Source organism: Alligator mississippiensis, chromosome 1, assembly GCF_030867095.1.
Source record: "Alligator mississippiensis isolate rAllMis1 chromosome 1, rAllMis1, whole genome shotgun sequence".
Lineage (NCBI taxonomy): Eukaryota > Metazoa > Chordata > Crocodylia > Alligatoridae > Alligator > Alligator mississippiensis.
Window position 1 is genome coordinate 161,298,519 of NC_081824.1, and position 19,909 is coordinate 161,318,427.

Below are 19,909 nucleotides of genomic sequence, written 5' to 3' on the forward strand. Positions count from 1 at the left end.
GGTCCGAGGCTTTTGGGGGCGCGCGGCGGGCTGTGGCCAGCAGCCCTGGCACGTGGGTCGGGGAATGCAGGCCGGCGGACGCGTAGCGGTTGATTAAAGATTATTTTACTTACACCATAGATGGTCGTGGTGCAGGCAGGAGAAAACTTCGCTTAAGTTGCAGTTACGAAACTCGTACGAACAAGACCCATAGAAAAACTCGAGCCTCTTGAAATAACTCGGAAAGAGCTCTGATACACACACGCGGAGTTTGCTAGGCTCCGTGGAACGAAAGCGCGCAGGGAAGGGTTCGTCAAGGGATTAGGTGGCGATGGGGAGAGGCTAGAGGTTGATCAGGCCCCTATATCCTTCTTAAGGCACACGCTGGGTTTGTTAGGCTCCGCAGCGCTTAGAGTTCTTCACAAGATGTGAAGTCCTCCTTCTCCTCCTCCAGATGGTTGTGGAGTCCTCCCTTGCTGGGTTCTCCTTGGAGTTCTCCAACTTGGGCGGAAACCGCTCAAGCCTCTTATACAGCTAGCAAGCCAATCGCTAGCCACCACGTGGGAATAATTTAGAAACAGCCAATAGTGGGGAACAAATTTGCATGTGAATGGCGGGAACTCCTTTGCACCAGGGTTTTCTCTTTGCAACTGAGAATTGCACCGTGCAAAGAAAGCTCCTCGTGGCGGGAAATAATTCTGCAGTGCCGAGGCACAAACAAAATCATACCCTTGGGTTATGACAGTTACATTTGCCCATGAGGCAACAAAGAATTCTTTCCCATTGCTATAGCCTGCTGAGACTGGCTCTGCTTGCTAGCAGCCCCCTTAGAGTGTACCCACCATTGTTGAAATCCTAGCAGCTCTTGGGTACATCTACACAAGACACTTTACTCAAGATTAGAGTTAATTATTGTGCAGTATGCATCACCCTCTACACGTGCAGATGCTTACTGTGCAGTAATTTGCTCTAATCATGAGTAAATTTGCTATCTGTAAATACAAGTAGCTAATTTACTCCCAATTACTTACTGTGCAGTAGTGCACATGTAGATGGCTGACTGGGAGCAAATGCAGTCCCAGGCAGCAGGTGGCAAGAGATTGCTCCTTGCCCCCAGGAGCTGCCTGCTGCCGTCTCTGCTACCAGAGCCTGGGTGGAGACAATGTCTGCCTGCCCCAGCAGCAGGGAGCTCCTATCCTCCACTTCAAAATTGCAATTGGGGAATGGGGGTGGGAGATTCTTATCTCCCAGCACCAGCTCCATGGTTGCAGGGCCCAAGCTGGGATATTCTTATCTCCCAGGGCCAGCTCCACAGTTGGGGGTCTGGCACTGGGAGAGTCTTCTCTCCTAGCACCAGCTCCATGGTCGCAGGGCCAGGGATGGGAGATTCTTCTCTCCCCGTGCCAGCCCCACAACCACGGAGCTGGCACTGGGAGAGAAGAATCTCCCATCCCTGGCCCTGCAATCGTGATCATGGAGTTGGAGCTGGGAGCTTCCTGCTGCCAGGGCAGGGGGACATTGTCCGTGCCCAGGCTCCAGGGGTGGAGCCTGCCCAAGCTCCAGTGCTGGAGCCTGCCCTGGCAGCAGGCAGCTCCCTGGAGCAGAGAGCAATGTCCCAGCCCCTGCCAAGAGACAGCTGGCTCCTAGCTCCAGACTCCCTGCTATCCCCCAGGCTAGCACCCAGGAGGAGGCTAGAGCTTCCCCTGGCTGGTGCAGGGCTGGCAGGGGTGGGAGCAGATTACTGCCATGAGCTGCAAAGCTGCTTATGAGTCCTTTACTTGTAAATGTGTGCCCAGGTCAGTTTCCTCTAGCGTAAACTGATCCCGCATCATTTGCACATTTAGCCGTGCCCCGTGTGTGAGAACTCTCTGCTCCTATTCCCCAGTGGCTTCTCAAGGCATGGATGAAGGACACACCACCAGGTCCCTACATCCCTATCAGCTGCTTCAGCAGTGCATAGGGAGGAAGAGACTGCAGGAGCTACAGCTGCACCAAAAAGGTCATCTGTAGCTGCCTCATCCTACCTCTTCACCTGCCAGCACCTGTCTGCTCAACCTTGCTAGGAGTCTGATACTAACAGGGCACATCTACATGAGATGCTATGGCTCATTGCTACGGCACTGTAGTGTCACCAGGCATGAACCATGATGGCAATACTACTGCACAGTAGCAACGAGCTACTATGCAGTAGCTCATTGCTACTGTGCAATAACATCTAAAAACACTCATGCTGGGATGGCACTGTGCAGTAATGCTGCTTATCGCACATTCATTTAGCATTTGTTTGAGTGTGTACTAATGACTGCACAGTAACAACTGCACAGTCCACTGTTCATGTACATGCAGCCACGGAGATGTTTCACCACTCAGGGGTGACTCACCTCTGCACATGGGTGACTGACTGCTCACATCCTTGCTTGGGAAACTCATGCCTCCCAGCTGTGGGAGACACCTCTACCAGTCAGGATAGACTTCCTCACTTCAAGACCCAAAAGGGATTCTATTTCCTAGCTCAGCACCCAGTTCATTACCATATGTGACCTGGCCCCTGCAGTCAGAGGTCCCCACTTAAAACTTTTGGAAGTATACCACTGATTGCAATATCAAGTCGTTAATGAGCAAAGGATTATATTTGTAACCTTTCCCTTTTAAATCACCATATTTACAATTTCCTGTTCTCCCTGGTAGGGTGGCCCTTTAGATACTTACTATTTCAGATAGGTATAAGCTTTCGTAGGCACCAAGCTATTTCATCAGGGCATGAATGGCGAGAAACAAAATATGCTGCAAGCAGATTGCAGGCTCGTTTGATCTAACATAGACAAACAATGGTGTAGACTCTTAAAGCTCAATTGTTTTCTGATTTCCACCAGTCTTATCCTGGTTCAACTTCACTGACCTCGCTGGTTAGTCTTGAATTACCCCAATACCCTAGTGCTGAGAAGACAATCAGGGCATAAATCTAATCTAATCTCCTCCTCAAATGCCACACCACAGTTTGTCTGTATGCTGCATATACTGACTGGGAGGGAAATGGGTAGCTGTTTGCTTTTGACTACTGTGTTTCCTGAGAGCTACTCTAAGATGCAGTTTCTCCTTTCTCTTCTATCTTAGCTGTGGCAAAACTGCTAGGGGAATTAGAAAAAAAGACAGGAAGGAGGAATTGCAAAAAAAAAGGAAAGGACTTCCAATTTTAGGCAAAGGGTTTCTCATCTTGCTTAGCGTAGACATAACATAATACCAACTTGTAGTATGATAGTAATTAGGATTCCATTAAAAAGAAAAAAAAATCTTGCTGAGACCCGAAGTCACATCACGACAGTCAAAGTGAAACGTAGCTCCCTAATGTAGCCTTAATTCATTTTATTTTGCAGAGACAGCAAGCTCACCATGTTGCTCAGGGAGTCCCTGGGGAATATGAACTGCCGTACCACTATGATAGCTCACATTTCGGCAGCTGCAGGGAACTATGCTGAAACACTGTCCACCATCCAGATTGCATCCAGAGTCCTGAGGATGAAGAAAAAGAAAACTAAGGTAAGAAGATGTATAACTCTTTGTCTTCTTCTAGTGGGGAAAAAGGAGCCCTTAATGAGATAGGGAGGTCTTAAAGAGCAGCAGATAACAAAATCAATAATCATAATTCCTAAGGGTATGGGCTACGTGTATTTTGTGCTAGATGAGTGGTTTAAAGCTTGTAACAGAGGCTGAGGGAATAAATGCTTCAACTTGAGATAGAGAAGAGACTTCAAAAAATTATAATAGCTTTCTAAGCTTAATATTTAGAGGTGTGAGTGTCTGGGAAGGCACTTTTTCAGTTAAATTAAAACAGTAATAAATATTACTACTTTTAGAATGAAAGGAAATGAAAATAAATGAAGAATCAGGTTCCCCCATTTTTCCTCATAGACAGATAAGGCACAGAAAGTCTTAACCCACACAGACACACTAGTCCTGCTGTTTCTTCATAAATCTAGTAGAATTTTTTAAAGGAGATTGATGATGGTGATCTCTTTGCTTCTAGGGGCCTACTTCCTTTTATAGCCAAATTATTAACTTGGTTTAACTGGCAAGTTTTCTGACCCTATTTTAAATTGATGGTCTATGGATTACTGGTTAAATATGATCTGCAACCAATTCTGTTTGTATCTTGTCATAGCAGTCTGGCCATAGAAAGCACAGGCCAGCTACTACTGCACCAGCTACATGCCTTATCATGATAAAAAAAAAAGGATTTTCCTTGTCTTGTGTGCCTCATTTGTGTTGTGAATGTGAACTCTTTTCACAACATAGGCTTATTAGGTAAGGTCTTTGACAACCACCTAGCTATAATGGTCAAAAGAGATCCAGTGAAGTGTTCTGACTCAATCATCCAGTGGGTTCACTGCAGGTTACGTGGCCTACTGGTTTTCATAAAACACCAAGAGTCAAGACACTTGATTTTTGTGAGCACTGCCATTTGTTCACTGCTATTTCCTCTGGTGGCAAGATGGTTAAACTTTGAGTGTCTCAGTTTCCAAATGTTAAAAATCAGAAAGGATAATACCCAATTCCCAAGTTTAAGTACTCTGAGTTAACCAGATGTACAACATAACTAATTTACTTAATTACCTGTCCCCCAAAGGTTGTAATAATGTTTCACATAGTGTGGGAGTAGGTACTTATTAGTTTGCATTAGTATGTTATGCCATGCATTCAAGGCTCAATAGCAGTTGTGATTCTGTTGTAGCTGTGCTGTGTGGAAAGTGTCCATAGTGCTGACATTTATTTTCTCATCACAGTACACATCAAGTTCTTCTGGTGGTGAAAGCTCCTGTGAAGAAGGGAGAATGCGGAGACCCACTCAGTTGAGGCCTTTCCACTCAAGAAATGTAGTTGACCCAGATTTTCCTATCCTGCATTTATCAAGTGATCCCGATTATTCTTCCAGCAGCGAACAGTCCTGTGACACTGTGATCTATGTTGGCCCTAATGGCACAGCCCTCTCTGATAAGGAGCTGACAGATAATGAGGGTCCACCAGATTTTGTCCCCATAGTTCCTGCTCTACAGAAAACCAAAAATGATGGCAAGTTGGAGGAAGTAAGTGAGACAGACCCTGGCACATCTGAAAGAGACTGTCTGAAATGCAACACCTTTGCTGAGCTTCAGGAGAGGCTGGACTGCATTGATGGCAGTGAGGAGACCAGCACATTTCCCTTTGAAGAGCTGCCTGCTCAATTTAGCACAGACCAGGTTTCTAAGTGCCCTCTCCCAGGCCAAGTGGGAGAGCTCAGTCACTTATCTGAATCAGATAAGGAAGACACCATACCAGACTGTCAGCAATCAGATAAGGAAGCGAGAGAAAATATCAGTGCCACAATCAGCAAGATTCAGAGAAATCCATCCCCTGTTCCTTCTGGAGCTCTTACTAATGTTTCAACTCCTCCTTCTCCTAGGAGTGTCACTGGCAGCTCTTCCCAATTAGCACAGAGCACAAACCTACAGAGTAGTAGAGAAGGTCTCAACACCTGTGGCTTTGTTGAAGGCAAACCTAGGCCAATGGGTTCACCACGGCTCGGCATTGCAAGCCTCTCCAAGACCTCAGATTACAAGCCACCAACTTCTCCCTCCCAGAGATGCAAGGTCTACACCCAGAAAGGAGTATTGCCCAACTCTGCTCCACCACCCGCACACCTGAACAAGGACTCTGGGATGGCATCTAGTGAGTCTTTGTTGCAGCCAGAGATCCGAACCCCTCCGGTGGGAATGAGCCCTCAGATCATGAAAAAGTCAGTGTCCACTAGTAGTGGGGATTTTGGAGAGACTGTTCTTGAAGAAGAACAGCAACAAAACATTGCCCCAGAGTCAAAGAAAGAGATTCTGAGCGCCACGATGGTCACGGTACAGCAGCCATTGGAGCTAAATGGAGAGGATGAGCTGGTGTTTACACTTGTTGAAGAACTAACCATCAGTGGGGTCCTTGGCAATGGACGCCCAACCAGCATCATCAGCTTTAACAGCGACTGTTCTGTACAGGCTTTGGCCTCTGGGTCTAGGCCAGTTAGTATCATCAGTAGCATCAGCGAAGACCTGGAGTGTTACTCTAATTCAGCTCCTGTTTCTGAGGTCAGCATAACACAGTTCCTGCCACTTCCAAAATTGGGACTAGATGACAAATGCAGGGATGATGGCAGCAGACGATCATCCATTAGCTCGTGGCTGAGTGAAATGAGCACAGGGAGTGACGGTGAACAATCATGCCACAGTTTCATAGCCCAGGCATGCTATGGGCATGGTGAAGCAATGGCGGATCCCCCGATCTCTGAGTTGTCAAATGCCATACAAAATAGTAGCGTGATTTGTTTAAATGACCAGCAGAATCCAGTGGCCGACAATTTGCTCATACTGTCAGAAATGGGGGAGGAAGCTTTCAATAAAGTGCCACCTATTAAAGGCTGCAAAATATCAGCTCTGGGGAAAACTACTGTCACAATTAAAAACACAGCAAACCTTAGTAGCTGTGAAGGCTATATCCCAATGAAAACCAACATTACTGTTTATCCATGTATTGCTGTTAATTCTTTTAAGGGCCAAGAGACTGCTGATGGCCTAACAAGTGTAACTCCAGCCGCTAAAGTTGCTCACCCTCAAGAAGGGAAAGAATCCAGTGAGAGGAAGGATATCACATTTGAAGACCCGTGGCTGAAGAGGGAAGTTGATGTAAAAAAAGAAAACAGTGGTAGCAGTGATGAGCCAAGGCCTGAAGTTGGCCTGGGTCCAGCCAAGCCTGAACACAGTAAGCAGCAGAACTCAGATGACAGGTTTAGCAGCAGCAGTGGGGAGACCTCTAGCTCTCCAGGATCTGACAATCTAAAGAGGATTGTGGATGGTTGTGAAATGGCACTGCCCAGTTCTGTAACCCAGAGCCCTGTTCATTCCTTTGACGGCACAAAGAATGGCAGCCTCCCTCGCGGGCTCCAGAAGAGCAGCAAGCAGGACGAACACGATGGCGCTCTCTCTCACTGTGTTGCTGAGAACAATGGAGTCATTTCTCCTGTTCACTCCCAGTCTTCTAAAGCCACCCTGGAAAGGAAAATTGCTTCCCCCAAGCATTGTGTCCTCACTCGCCCCAAAGGAACCCCTCCACTGCCCCCTGTCAGAAAATCGAGCCTGGATCAGAAGAACAGGGCTAGCCCTCAGCACAGTGCTTGTAGCAGCAGCACTAGTAGCCCATCCAACCAACCAGCCTCTTTTCTAGCCAGCTTCCCTGATGAGGTGAATGGCAAACAGAAGGGCTCTAGCATTGACACCAGTAGCAGCAGTAGTAGCAAGTTATTTAGTGCCAAACTTGAGCAGCTAGCCAGCAGGACCAATTCCCTGGGAAGGTCCACGGTGAGCCACTATGAGTGCTTGTCATTGGAAAGGGCAGAAAGTCTCTCTTCAGTAAGCTCCAAAATGAGCCCTGGAAAAGACAGCACCATGCCTAGGGCTGGACGGAGCCTCAGCCGCAGTGCAGTATCATCGCCGACAAACTCGGGCATTTCCCAGTCTGCAGGCACCTCACCAAAAGCCAGCCAATCTAAGATATCTGCAGTCAGCAAGCTGCTGTTGGCAAGCCCTAAGGCCCGAAGCCTGTCTGCCTCTGCCACAAAAACACTAAGCTTTTCTACCAAGTCTCTGCCTCAGTCGGTGGGACAGAGTTCCAGTTTGCCTCCCAATGGGAAAAATATGTCTTGGTCGACCCAGTCCCTCAGCAGAAACAGAGGCTCTGGGCTTGCTTCAAAACTGCCCCTCAGAGCTGTCAATGGCCGGATTTCAGAGCTCCTTCAAGGGAGCGCGAGTGCCAGAGGTTTACATTTGCGTGGAAACTCAGACACAGATGAGCGGGGCGGCCTTCATGGAGATGAGAAACCAGCTGTTCACATGCTGCCTTCACCTTACAGCAAAATCACCCCTCCTCGGAAGCCTCACCGCTGTAGCAGCGGGCACGGAAGTGACAACAGCAGCGTCTTGAGCGGGGAGCTACCACCAGCGATGGGCAAAACAGCCCTGTTCTACCACAGCGGGGGAAGCAGTGGTTATGAGAGCATGATGAGAGACAGCGAAGCCACAGGGAGTGCTTCGTCGGCGCAAGACTCGATGAGCGAGAACAGCAGCTCTGTCAGCGGCAGGTGCCGAAGTCTAAAAAATGCAAAGAAACGATCCAACACAGGTAGGCGTGTGCTTGTGTTCTACAGATTCTGGGCTAACCATTGGTGCTGGCTACTCCATAGGAGGCAAGGCAAGTCACGGGGCATTGGCTAGTTAAGGGCAAAGCACAGGTGGTGTGTAATAGCGGAGGTACGGAACAAGAAACAGCTACCGTGCTGGCAGTCTCTGGAGCTTTGAACTTTTTAGATCTTGTTTACGTACAAGTGAAAACCCTATTCAGGTCCACATTTTCTTTGTGAAAACCTCTCCCATGAATAGTTTAGCTTAAATTTGCTTCAGGTTGTTGTTTTCCTTAAAGCAGGAGGATTTTGATTATAGGGTTTTTTTTCAATTTTTTTCATTAGTATTTTTGTGATTTAAGGCACAGAAAGATATCCCTGCAAGGCTAACACATGTCAATAATATTCTACTTTGAGTGATTTTCCTGGTGCTCATGCGCCCCTTAAGTGGGAGTTTGGATTTGTTTCGAATAGCAATTTCTGTTACAGTCACACCTGCACCTTTAGCTCTGTGTATAAGGGAAAGGCAGCTACAATTTCAGGTGCATGACAGAATGCAAGTTTGTGTTTGTGCTTTCTGCAACATAGCTTTCCTGCCTCTGGGACAATACACTTTTAACTTGAAATTTTAGTTATTTAGTGTTTTATTCCATTTTTCTTTATTTCTGCTCATTGGAGTTGGGGAAACAACAGCAAAGGATTTTGCTTGAGAGCATAGTCTACCCAATACAGTTTACTTTAAATCTTGATTCAAAAACTACATATCATACAATTTAGCTACGCCAGTCAGTGATGGATACCCTTACTGCTCAATCTGAAATTGACCACTTGCAGGGCCTAGGAATTAGACAATAGATGGACTTCAAAAAAACTTACAAAGCTTCTTCATGTCTTCAAATCCTTGGGTCCCAGGGTAAAGACAAGAAAAAGAAATGAGTCCACAGAATTTATGGAAACAGAGAAGTAGGGCTAGAAGGGAGGTCTTATAGTCCAACCCCCTGCCAGAAGCAGGATCATCCTTATCCAAACCATCCTGTACAAACCATAATCAAAACTCTTTGTAAAACTACCATCAACTCTGACACAATACAGACCTAGCACCCTAACCTACCAAAGATGATGCAAGTGAACCTTGGCAGCCAGCATCCTGGTTCTTTGAAATGTCAGTATATGCTCAAGAGAGCCTGGGAAGAGGGCCATGCTAAGGCAAACTCCCCTTCTCCTCCCCCCAGTCAAAACCAGTCTGACCATGGGGTAAAATTCCTTCCTGACCCCAAATATTGTGATCAATCAGGCTGACCCTAAGTGGAGGGGCAAGACCTTCTAAGCCAGGAACCTCTGTCTTTGCTCCCAGCAGGAACATTGGCATATCCCAGTTGAAGTCCCCAGCCTTGACTGTAGCCAACACCCAATGCCTCTGAGGAAGGCTTAAAAACACCCTGACATATGTAGCAGGGGGAGGGAGAGCCAGCAAAGCCCAGAAGCATGGGAACACAGGCATAGCTACGCCTAGATCATCCCCAAACGGTGGCTGTCCATTTTCTTCTTGAACTCCTCCAGTGATGGAGAGTCCACAACTTCCCTGGGGAGTGTATTCCACTGCCTCACTATTCTGAAGTTTTTTTCTGAATATCCGATCTAAATTTACTTTGCTCCAACTTCAAGCCATTGGTCCATGTCCTTCTCTCTGCAGCAGGGGAGAAACGGTGTTTTCCTTCTTTTTTATGGCAGCCCTTCAAGTATTTGAAGACTGCTATCATGTGCCCTTTTGAGTGCCTTTTCCACAAACTGGACATACCTAGCTCCTTCAGCCTCTCCTCATATGACTTGCCTCCCAAGCCCTTGATCATTTTTGTTGCCCACTTCTGGAGCCTTTCTAACTTCTCCATGTCCTTTTTAGAATGTGGAGCCCAGAACTGCACACAGTATCCGAGATGAGGCCTAACCAGTGCCAAGCAGAGAGGCACTATCACCTCCCGTGTCTTACACCTAATGCTTCTATTGATGCATCCCAAAACCACATTTGCCTTATGAGTGGCTGCATCACACTGTTGACTCGTATTGAGTCTGTGGTCTACCAAGACTCCCAAATTGTTTTCCATAGTGCTGCCATCCAGCCAGGTGTCACCCATTTTATATTTGTGTTTCTGATTATTTGTCTCAAGATGTAGCACCTTGTATTTGTCCACATTGAATTTCATCCCGTTAGCTCTAGCCCAACTTTCCAGTCTGTCGAGATCCTTCTGAATTGTGCTCATGTCCTCCAATGTGTTCGCAGTCCTTCCCAGTGTCATACTCTCTACAGCTTGTTCAAGAAGCTTTCTATGCCAGCATCCAAATCATTAATAAACACATTGAACAACACCAGACCCAAGACAGAATCATGTGGGACTCCACTTGAAGCCTCCTGCCATTCTGACATGGACTCGTTAATAAATACCCTTTACTTGTAGCTATTGAACCTGTTGTCTATCTACCTTACAGTAGTTTTTTCCAGCCTACGTTTCTCCAATTTTTTTATGAGAAGGCCACATGGGACCTTGTTAAAAGCCTTGCTGAAGTTCAGATACACTATATCTACAGCTTTCCTTCATCCATCTAAGTGGTTGCTTTGTCAAATAAGGAGATTGGGTTTGTTTGACATGATTTGTTGTCATAAATCCATGCTGGTTGCTTGTGATCAGCCTTTCCTCCTCCGGACACTTTCAAATGGCCTTCTAGGATGTGCACCAGTAATTTCCTGGTATTGAGATAAGGCTAATGGGTCTGTAGTTCCTTGGGTCCTCCTTTTTGCCTTTTTAAAAGAGGGGTACTACACTGACCCTTTTCCAGTCCTCTGGTACCTGGCCCATCTCCCACGACTTCATGAAAGTCATTGCCAAGGGCTTTGAAATTTCCTCTGCCAGTTCCTTCAGTACCATGGGATGAAGTTCATCCAGCCCAGAACATTGCTATGCTTCAGAATGGTGAAACAGTACTGTTTTGTAATTATTTCCTGAGCATAATAGCTGCCATCAGCCAGCTTCATGCACATCTCTGAATCTCAGCAATGGTATAATTCGAAATTGTGGGCCTGATGGCAGCTTACACCTATGTCAGATGGCATGGCAGACTTAACCTATGACCTTTTAGAAGTAGGTTGAAATCTGTGTGCCTACCCAACAAGCACTCCATGGATCAACTGGACACAGTTGTCTCAAAAATGCCATTTTCTTTAAGATGGTGGAGGGATCTGCTACAGGTTTGCAGTAGAGTTACTTTCTCAGTTGTCCTGCCTACCAGGAGATGGCTAAACCTGGGAAGGCGAGCTCATCTCAGTGCCACTAAGATTCAGAGCCTGTCCTCTTCCCACACACCATGGTTCTCATAAATGTCCTAGAAATAATGGTAAAGTGGCAAGCCTGCTAGGCTTTCTTGCCTTTTAATTAGGGTGTTACAAGGCAAAAGCTAATTGGCAATACCATGGTGAGGCATCACATCAACAGATAAGGAGAAGCAAGCCCCACTTTGTTATGCAAGGAGGCGGTGTGTCTTTCAAACTGGTGAATTTTCAGGGTGACATCACACTGATAGTGTTGCACGTGCCAGGTCTCCAGAATGCTCTGACGAGATCCTTCCTAGAGAACCACAGTGGTCCCACCAGTAACTGTTTCCTGTTTCTGATGTCTTTCACACCTGGGTATTCTGACTGTGGGACTGTTTATGACTTTCCAGAACAAATGTCAAGCATTTTACTTCAGCAGGGGTATGAGCCAAGCTGGCTAACAGAGGCTTTCCTCTGTATGTAGAACCATAATCCTCAGAGTTGGAAATCCCCAGGAAGCTTAGACAGGTTCTTGGACTTAATCATTTTGTTTGGCCTGCCTAGGGCTGGCCATTCTGATACTCAGTCGGGCACACTTCCATCACTTCCTAACCTAATCTCCCAGAACAGGACAGGTGCTGCAACACAAGATGGCCATGACCCACCTGTAAGCCTGATTTGACCAAATGACCCATTTTTAGAGAAATTGCTCTGCTTACCTACAAGCTATTTCCTTACAAAGTAGAAAGACTTTTAACAGACTGATTTATTTTGTGAAGTGGAAAGAAATTTCTGTGTGGGTGACTTAGCTGCTTCTTCTACTATCTACTTTAACTCTGGCTATCCTGGACTATCTTTTTTTTTTTTTATTTTTTTTAGGAAACCCAAGGTGTCTTTTTATTTTGCTGAAATGCATCTAGCAGTCATCTCTGTAATCAGATGATGTAAAGTTATACTGTTACATACAAGCCCTGCAGTGATAAAATTCCTTAAGGGCCTTTCCCATCCCTTCCTACTAGCTAGAGAGACAGTGCCTGCCAGGGACGTCTGTCTGGTTCTAGCCAATTTGATGGAGCATTTAAGCCAAGGGCAACCTGTTTTGTTTACTATCTGTCCATAAACGTGCCATGTTGGTGGCTATTAATCCACCTAGTAGAGTCATCAAAATGAAGGGCTCTTGCTTGTAGCTGTTTTGATCTAAGGACATAGGCAGGCAAGGTTCTTTGGGTTTGGGGTTCTTTTGGATCCAGACCATGCCAGGAAAAGAAATGTAAAACCTGCCAACACATCTCCACCACTCCCACAATAACTACAGAACTCCACAACACAACCATTACCATTCCTGGATCTTACACCTGTACCTCCAGAAATGTGATATATCTCATCCAGTGCAGCAAATGCCCTGATGGAAAATATGTAGAAGAAACCAAATAACAAGTGTGTACCAGAATGAACGCCCATCGAAAATCCATCAAAGACAAAAATATGCAATTACCTGTGGGTACCCATTTCTCACAAGACAATCACTTCCTCTCCAATCTCTCAGTTCTAATCCTCAAAGGGAACTTACAAAACACCTTCTGCAGATGAGCCTATGAACTTCACTTCATAAATCTAGTGGATACAAAAAATCATGGACTGAAGATAGATATTGGATTTATGTCACATTACAACCTGCCTGATATCTGACACAGGTAACCTGCCTCAAGCAGACTCCTTCACACATTTCCCCCCCTTTCCCCCTCCCTCTACCACCTCTACCCATTGTCTTCCAAACTTCCATTCATTTGCATTTTCACAGACTTCTTGTTATACTTCAGTTTCTTGGCCACCTTGGAGAAAACAGAACAGCAGTAGAATCTCCCAGTACCTGAAAAAGGGTGTTTGTGCCCAAATGCTCACAAAAAACATTTTTTCCAACTATTTAGTTGGTCTAATAAAAGATATCACATCTACCCAAAGAACCTTGCCTATCATCAAAATGAAGGCACTTATGGCCTTTGTATACCATCTTCCACAGGACAAGACCATCCTTACTCTGAGTTTGTACCTGCTATGGTCTTGGAATTTTGTCTTAATCAGTTGATACCTTGTGGTGCCCTTCCCAGAGCCTGACTCTGGCCTATGTAAAATGAAACTGCACATGTTAGTTGCAGTAAAAGCATTATCCTTTTATTATTGAGCAATACAAAGACCTTTAGAAAGTCTTCCAACCGTTAAAAGCATTCACAGACAGACTTGGAGGACCGTATGTCTTTGTGATTATTTAAGGGGCCCACTAATTGCATTGGTACTTGTGACTGTAACACACAACATCCCTTTGGGCCAAGTCAGAGCATGTTCCACCTGGGTTCACGTATCCCCCCAGTGAACGTTCTGCTTCCTGAGATTTTTAAAGCTCACCCCAAACATTCACCTCCTACTTCCAAAGTTGACACCAGCATCATAGAGCTGCCTATAATTGGATGTTAAGAACACCTGTAGTCTTGCTGAGACTGACAATTTATTCCCCTTCCTCTGATAGCCTGGAGGGCAGGGAAAGCTGTAATGCCTACTCAGCGGGAGAGGAAACATAGGCGGATGGGTGTGTGAAGCTGGTATCTTCTTTAGACTGTGGCTGTAGAAGAGCTCTGGGTTCTGTTGCCCCACTTTGTGGGGTAGCAGTTTTGATTCCTTATAGCCAGGGATGGAGTGTGAGGGGCTCTCAGGTGCAGCAGCTCTCCCAACTCAAAGTGGCTGAAAATGATGCTCCTGGCTTTGGACCTGGTGGGAACGGGCTCAGTCACTTCTGTAGAGGGTACAAAAGACAAAGTTGGGGACAAGGGTTTTTTTCTGCGCTGGGCAGTGTTTTCTTTCTTGATGTTGTCTGGTATATCTAGAGAGTGTAAGGCCTTATCTAATAGGCTTTTGACTCTTTGGGTCAGAATGCAGTGTGTATATACAAGGTCAGCGATAAACGGAAGTCAGCAGCAGATTTTGGTATTTCCATATACTTATGATGTTTCCCTGAAGAAGGTCATTAGATTCTGCAGGCAGAAAGCTGTAGTGCCTATGCTGCTCCTCAAAGCTACTCCAGGTTGATGTGGGATAAAACTGACCTGAATATTATTTATTTTTCACTAAGCATGGACTTTGCTCTGGCTTTTGATTGCCATCCATGTTGTTGAACTGTAATTTCCCATGTGTTTAGGTCCTTTCTCCACAGTCATCACTGTCAGACGTAAACTCTGCCAATGATACCTTTTGGCCAATAACTCCTAGATTTGAACATCTGAGGCAGAGAATGCTGACTAGAGGACTTTTTTCCTTGAAGCTGCCCACCCTGTTAGCCCAACAGAGCCCAAACCTGTTGTCTTACAGAGAACTTCGCGATGCTCACCTGGTGTTTGTGTGGAAGAGATATTTGTGTTATTGCTATACTAATTCTTGTGTTTTATTGAATGAATGGGTTCAGTCATGACTATAACAGGGCATTTTTATGTATTTTAAAATTGAAATAAAATAAAAATAACTTTCTCACCTACATATTGCCATTGATGTTGAACATTTGATTGACAATTAACAAGGCTTCAGGTTTCTTATAACCCGTCTCCTTTTTTCCATTTGATCTTGCAGCAGTAAAGTCAGAATTCTGTGTTTGATGGTAGCACAGTCTTTCACATGTCAACAGATTTATGATGTCATAAAAACAGGATTATGACTTCAACACAGGATCAAAATGAAGGAGAGGCTGGGATGTGATAGAGCAAGGTGTTGTTCACATATTTTTATCATAGTAATATTATGAAAAGAACCATGTTGGTTTGGTGCATTTTATGTTACACAAATATTCTCTTCCAGTAGATTTGTTCTGGTTTCAAAGGCTTCTGGTAAGTAATGTTTTACATGAAAAACATCATACAAAGCTGTGTAGCTCTTAAAGCACAGATATTATTTTAATACGTGGTGTCAAGAGCATTGAACCCTTCCTGATTTGCTGTCATAGATCCACTGTGCCATAATGGATATGGCACTATAGATGTGCTCATTTCAGGTCAGGTAACCTTGTCCACTTTATTTATGATTATTATTAACAGAAATGCTAGCTGTCATACATGATCAACATGAATCAACAGAAAGCCCCTTTAAGAGATGCCATCAAGAGTCTTTAAGGGAATCACCAGTAGTCTTGTCAGATTTCACAATTACTTTTGAAATCTTGACACATTGGAGAGAGAGATTTTTTCTATGATTAAGACCTCGCCTTTCAGTATTCTTAAGTGCAGCGCTTGTAGGTTCTCATGCATTGGTTGCTATGGCCTTGGTATTAGGAATACAGTAACAGCTTTTGAAAGAAAAGGCCAGTTCATACTTTTCACTTTTGGCTGGAGTTAAATTCCAGGGTTTGAGTGGACACATATACGTTTCACTGACCAGCTAATGTTCTGCCCGTAAAATAAACACTCTCACAAACTATTTTCCATTACATTCTGCTACCAGCTCTCTAAACTGCCATGTTACGTGATTACAGCATCAAGGAAATGAGCCTTCATCTTGGAAATTAACACAGCAGTATAATAAGTAGCCCAAGCTTTTTCACATTTAACAGTGGTACCATAACATTAGGTCACTACATTATTGCTCTGAAACAACTGCTTGTGCTAGAAGCAGATCTTAATTGTAAAAACCTCTAGCACTTATCCAGCATTGTGTGTTTTCAAAGTTGTGTGCAATTGCTAGCTAATCCTCCCACTGAGGTAAGTATTATTACACTTTCCATTATATAGATGGGGAAACTAAGGCAGAGAGTTAATTAGTTTACCCATCTCAAGTGAGAAATAGGGCCAGGGTTAGCTCTCAGGAAGTCTTAGTTTCTAGCCTCAAATCACTTGACTTGACCATACACCCACTAATGCTGTTACCCTTAAGATAAGTGAAGTGGAAAGCTTTATTTGTAACAGTCTTTTTGTGACAGATTGTCCCTCCCTCTCCAACCCCCAGCATCTGTACAGCTATTTACTCTCTGGTTTCTACCCTCCTTCCATTAATCTCTTCTCCCTAAGAATGAATAGGTACCTCTGTCACTTTCCTCATCATGTAGCAGTGGAGGGTGGAGGACCTTTGAAAATAGGGAGGCAAAACTGCCAGAGCTGCCAAAAGCTGTTTGTAGATAGGGGGGGGAAATGTGCTCTGTCTGGCTCTTATCTTTGCCTACCATGGAGTCTAGCTGGCCACCCTTGATCCCCACCTATAGAACGGGCCCTGACACAACTATGCCTAGTCTCCTAACCTTCTCTGTTTCTATAGTATAGTGCTCCTGTTTAACAGACTGCCAGGGGGTTAGAAAGAGTTGCAACCTATAAGATTTATTACACAGACGCTGACTGTGCAGTTGTAACTGTGCAGCCATTTAGTACTTGTTTATTCAGGTACTGAAGGACTGCGCAGTAACTCAAGTTACTGTGCAGTAGTGCTGACAGATGTCTTTTTTGTGATGCTACTGTGCAGTTGTCCAATACTACTGCACAGTCAACATCTCGTGTAGATGCAGCCAGAGATCATTTAAAAATGATTATTGGTGGGATTTTTAAAACATTGCCTTAACTCCCAGCGAAGTCAGCAGTAACTTTGGAGCCCTTTTGAAAATTTCATCCTGAACTTCTTTGTGCTTTGCATTCAAAGCAAACTTCCTATTGCAAAATCACAATAACATTTTAGGAAATTAGGACTGTGGGCTGGGTTAGCTGGACAGAATGGTGCTGTCAGCAGGCCGTATATCTTATTCTTAGTTCTGCTATTACCTCATGGTGTCACTAGGGACAACTTATTTAGTTTCTCTGTCCCTCCGTTTCTATGTTGTAAGACAAGATAGTGCCACTTGCCAAACTTCGTAAACTCGCCACTGACAGTTTTAGGTCAAAAGTATAACATGCTCATTATTATTATGCTGTATAGCACCTTATCCCCAGTGGACCAAGGTCAGTCGGTGCAAGTGGGCACATCACTCACTGAAGTCATGCTCGGAACTGATCACTGAGTCCACAGATTCAGCTTTCTAAAACAAATGAAAAAACTGCCTTCCTGTTCCAGGTATATAATGTCGGGGAGCAATGAGGTAAGAATAAGAACAAATGAGAGCCAGGAGGGTACTTAGGTTTGCACTGTACACCAAGGCATTATTTGATTTCCCATACAATGTGGATGAAGGTCTTGTGCCTACCCCCACAACCACCCCCCACACTCCCATGTGTTATTTATTGGTTCCGGGTTCCTGCTTCCTATGAGGTTTCAAAATGGTCAGAATCCTAATGAGCCCTCTCACCGGAATGATAGCACAGAGAGGGGCATTTGGTACAATTTGTAACAGGATGAGGTTTTCTATGGAAACCACAGAGATCTTCCTTAGGCTTTGTTTCCCCTTCCCTTTTTTGGAATTGGCTTGTGTATATAAAAGAGACCCATGTCCATGTTTTATATGGCTAGATCAAAGGGCGTTGGCATGTCTATGACTAATTACTGCTTGCAGTGTGAATTCAGGACTGGACAGTTTCCTCTCCTGAGGAGTATGCATCTGTTTACATTTCTGTCCCTCTAGTTCAAATTAAAAAAAAAAAAGTAATGGTTTCAGTTCTTTAATAAAAGGTGTCTGAGAAGCAAAGCAAAGCAAATCTAAGCTTGGAGAGTTGTAAATCATGCGAGACAGGGCTTGTTTCAGCAGGGGCAAGCCCTGTGGATCTTTCGGGTCTGGGCTTCTGGTCAGAGGGAGCTTGGCCCGAGTAGCGAGTTAGAGGCAGGAAACAGTGCACAAATGATTATTGCTGGTTGCCTGCCTGCTGGCATGACCTGGGCGCTCTCAGTTGGGAGGAAGATAAAGGACTTGGGCTGGAGAAGAAGGGCAAGAGTCCATCTGGGAAAGAAGGAGATTCTGTCCAGGTGGCTGGGCTGGGAAGGAAGGGGTGTCTACAGGGCGTGCAGGTTCCATTAGTCTAGGTTTGGTTAATGATCATTGTGTGTCAGTTAAAAAAACAAGAAGTTAAAGAAACCCTATTGAGCTCAAGGGCCTCCATTGCACTAGAGGCTCTTAGGCCCCTAGCAGACATGCAGTAAGGGCACAATGGGATCTGATGTACGATCCACACTCCCTGCCACGCCACACATGCATGGCAGGAGATGTGATTGTGGGATCAAGCAGCAGATCCCATCTCACCAGATCCCAGATTCTCCCTGCACCAACAAATACCACGCTTCTGCAGCTGGGAGCCCCATCAGCTGATCCAGGTTCTCAGTGGGGGCACCATCAGCTGATCTGGGCTTTGAGCCGGGGGGGGGGGGTGCACCAGGCACCCCCACAGCTGGGACCCTAGCCTGGCCATACATTCAATTAATGGCATGATAGGAACCAGTCACAAAGTTATTACACAAAATATGTGTAATTTTGTGTAGTAACTTTGTGGCTTATTCACTGTTTTATCATGCCATAGATGCAGCCAAGTAACTACTTAAGATATGATTAACTGGTTGACCATGTGTTAAGTGTAACATGTGCCAGGGACCTTATAGTAAAGAGATTAATTCAAGCTACTTTCCCAAAATCTAAAAGGGGTTGGATTTGCTACACACATATGCCCTGAGTCACAGAGTTTGGATTCACATCTGAACTTTCCCTGCATGTAAAGGGGGCTCAGATGCACAGTTCTGCTTTAGGCTCCTGTCGTCTGATGAAGTTTCTCTGACAAATCCAGGTTATGATTTTTTTCTTTATTCAGTTTCACAGCCAGAACCTTCAGACTTGTAGGTTATTAAAGTGTCTTCCTGCAACATTTCATGGGCTGTGCAGTAAAATTCTTATGTTTCCTGGTGCTTAGTTTTACTACCAAAACAGTCATAAGAATGGGAGCTGTTAAGACATGACAATAATTGTACATAATTGTAGTTTCTTAACCTCACATTCTCCCATTATCATTTTAGGTTTCATTGGTATCTGTGATATTTTTTAAGACTGGGGGTTAAGAGGCTCCTGATAATTCCACATTCAAAAGCCCTCAGAGAAAGTTAAGGTCTAGCTCTGTTAATGGAAATCCAAGAAAACATGAGCTGCTGAGTCTGAGGATTGTAGAAGTTTAAATAACTTGAGTCTGGCTCAAACTTTGTAACTGATATTACGCAGCATAACCTTTTGAAACAGGAGCATAATGATAATGATGAAACAAAAAAGGCAGAGATTTTCTTGTTGAATCCAAGTGAAAAGGAATTTGGTTCATGTTTACACTAAATAAGCCACAGTGTTTGGAATTTCAAAATCTCTCTCGTACCACAAAGCCAAAGGACATCTCCACCCCTTGCATCTGAACTTATCCACAACTGATGATGATAATGACAGTGATGATAATTCATGTACTCCATTCCCCCCACCACGACTAATGATGTTAAGAATTATAAAGGGAAACAAATTTTTG

At 44.8% G+C, this 19,909-nt stretch overlaps 1 protein-coding gene across 1 annotated transcript in view; it reads left to right on the forward strand.

The window, feature by feature from the left end:
- Window positions 1–19,909, forward strand: part of KIF26B (kinesin family member 26B) — a 498,361-nt gene that overhangs the window by 451,868 nt on the left and 26,584 nt on the right. Inside the window, exons 11-12 of the mRNA XM_059716126.1 lie at window positions 3,354–3,516; window positions 4,761–8,172. Coding sequence (XP_059572109.1) covers window positions 3,354–3,516; window positions 4,761–8,172 — 3,575 coding nt within the window. The remainder of the gene's footprint in view (window positions 1–3,353; window positions 3,517–4,760; window positions 8,173–19,909) is intronic.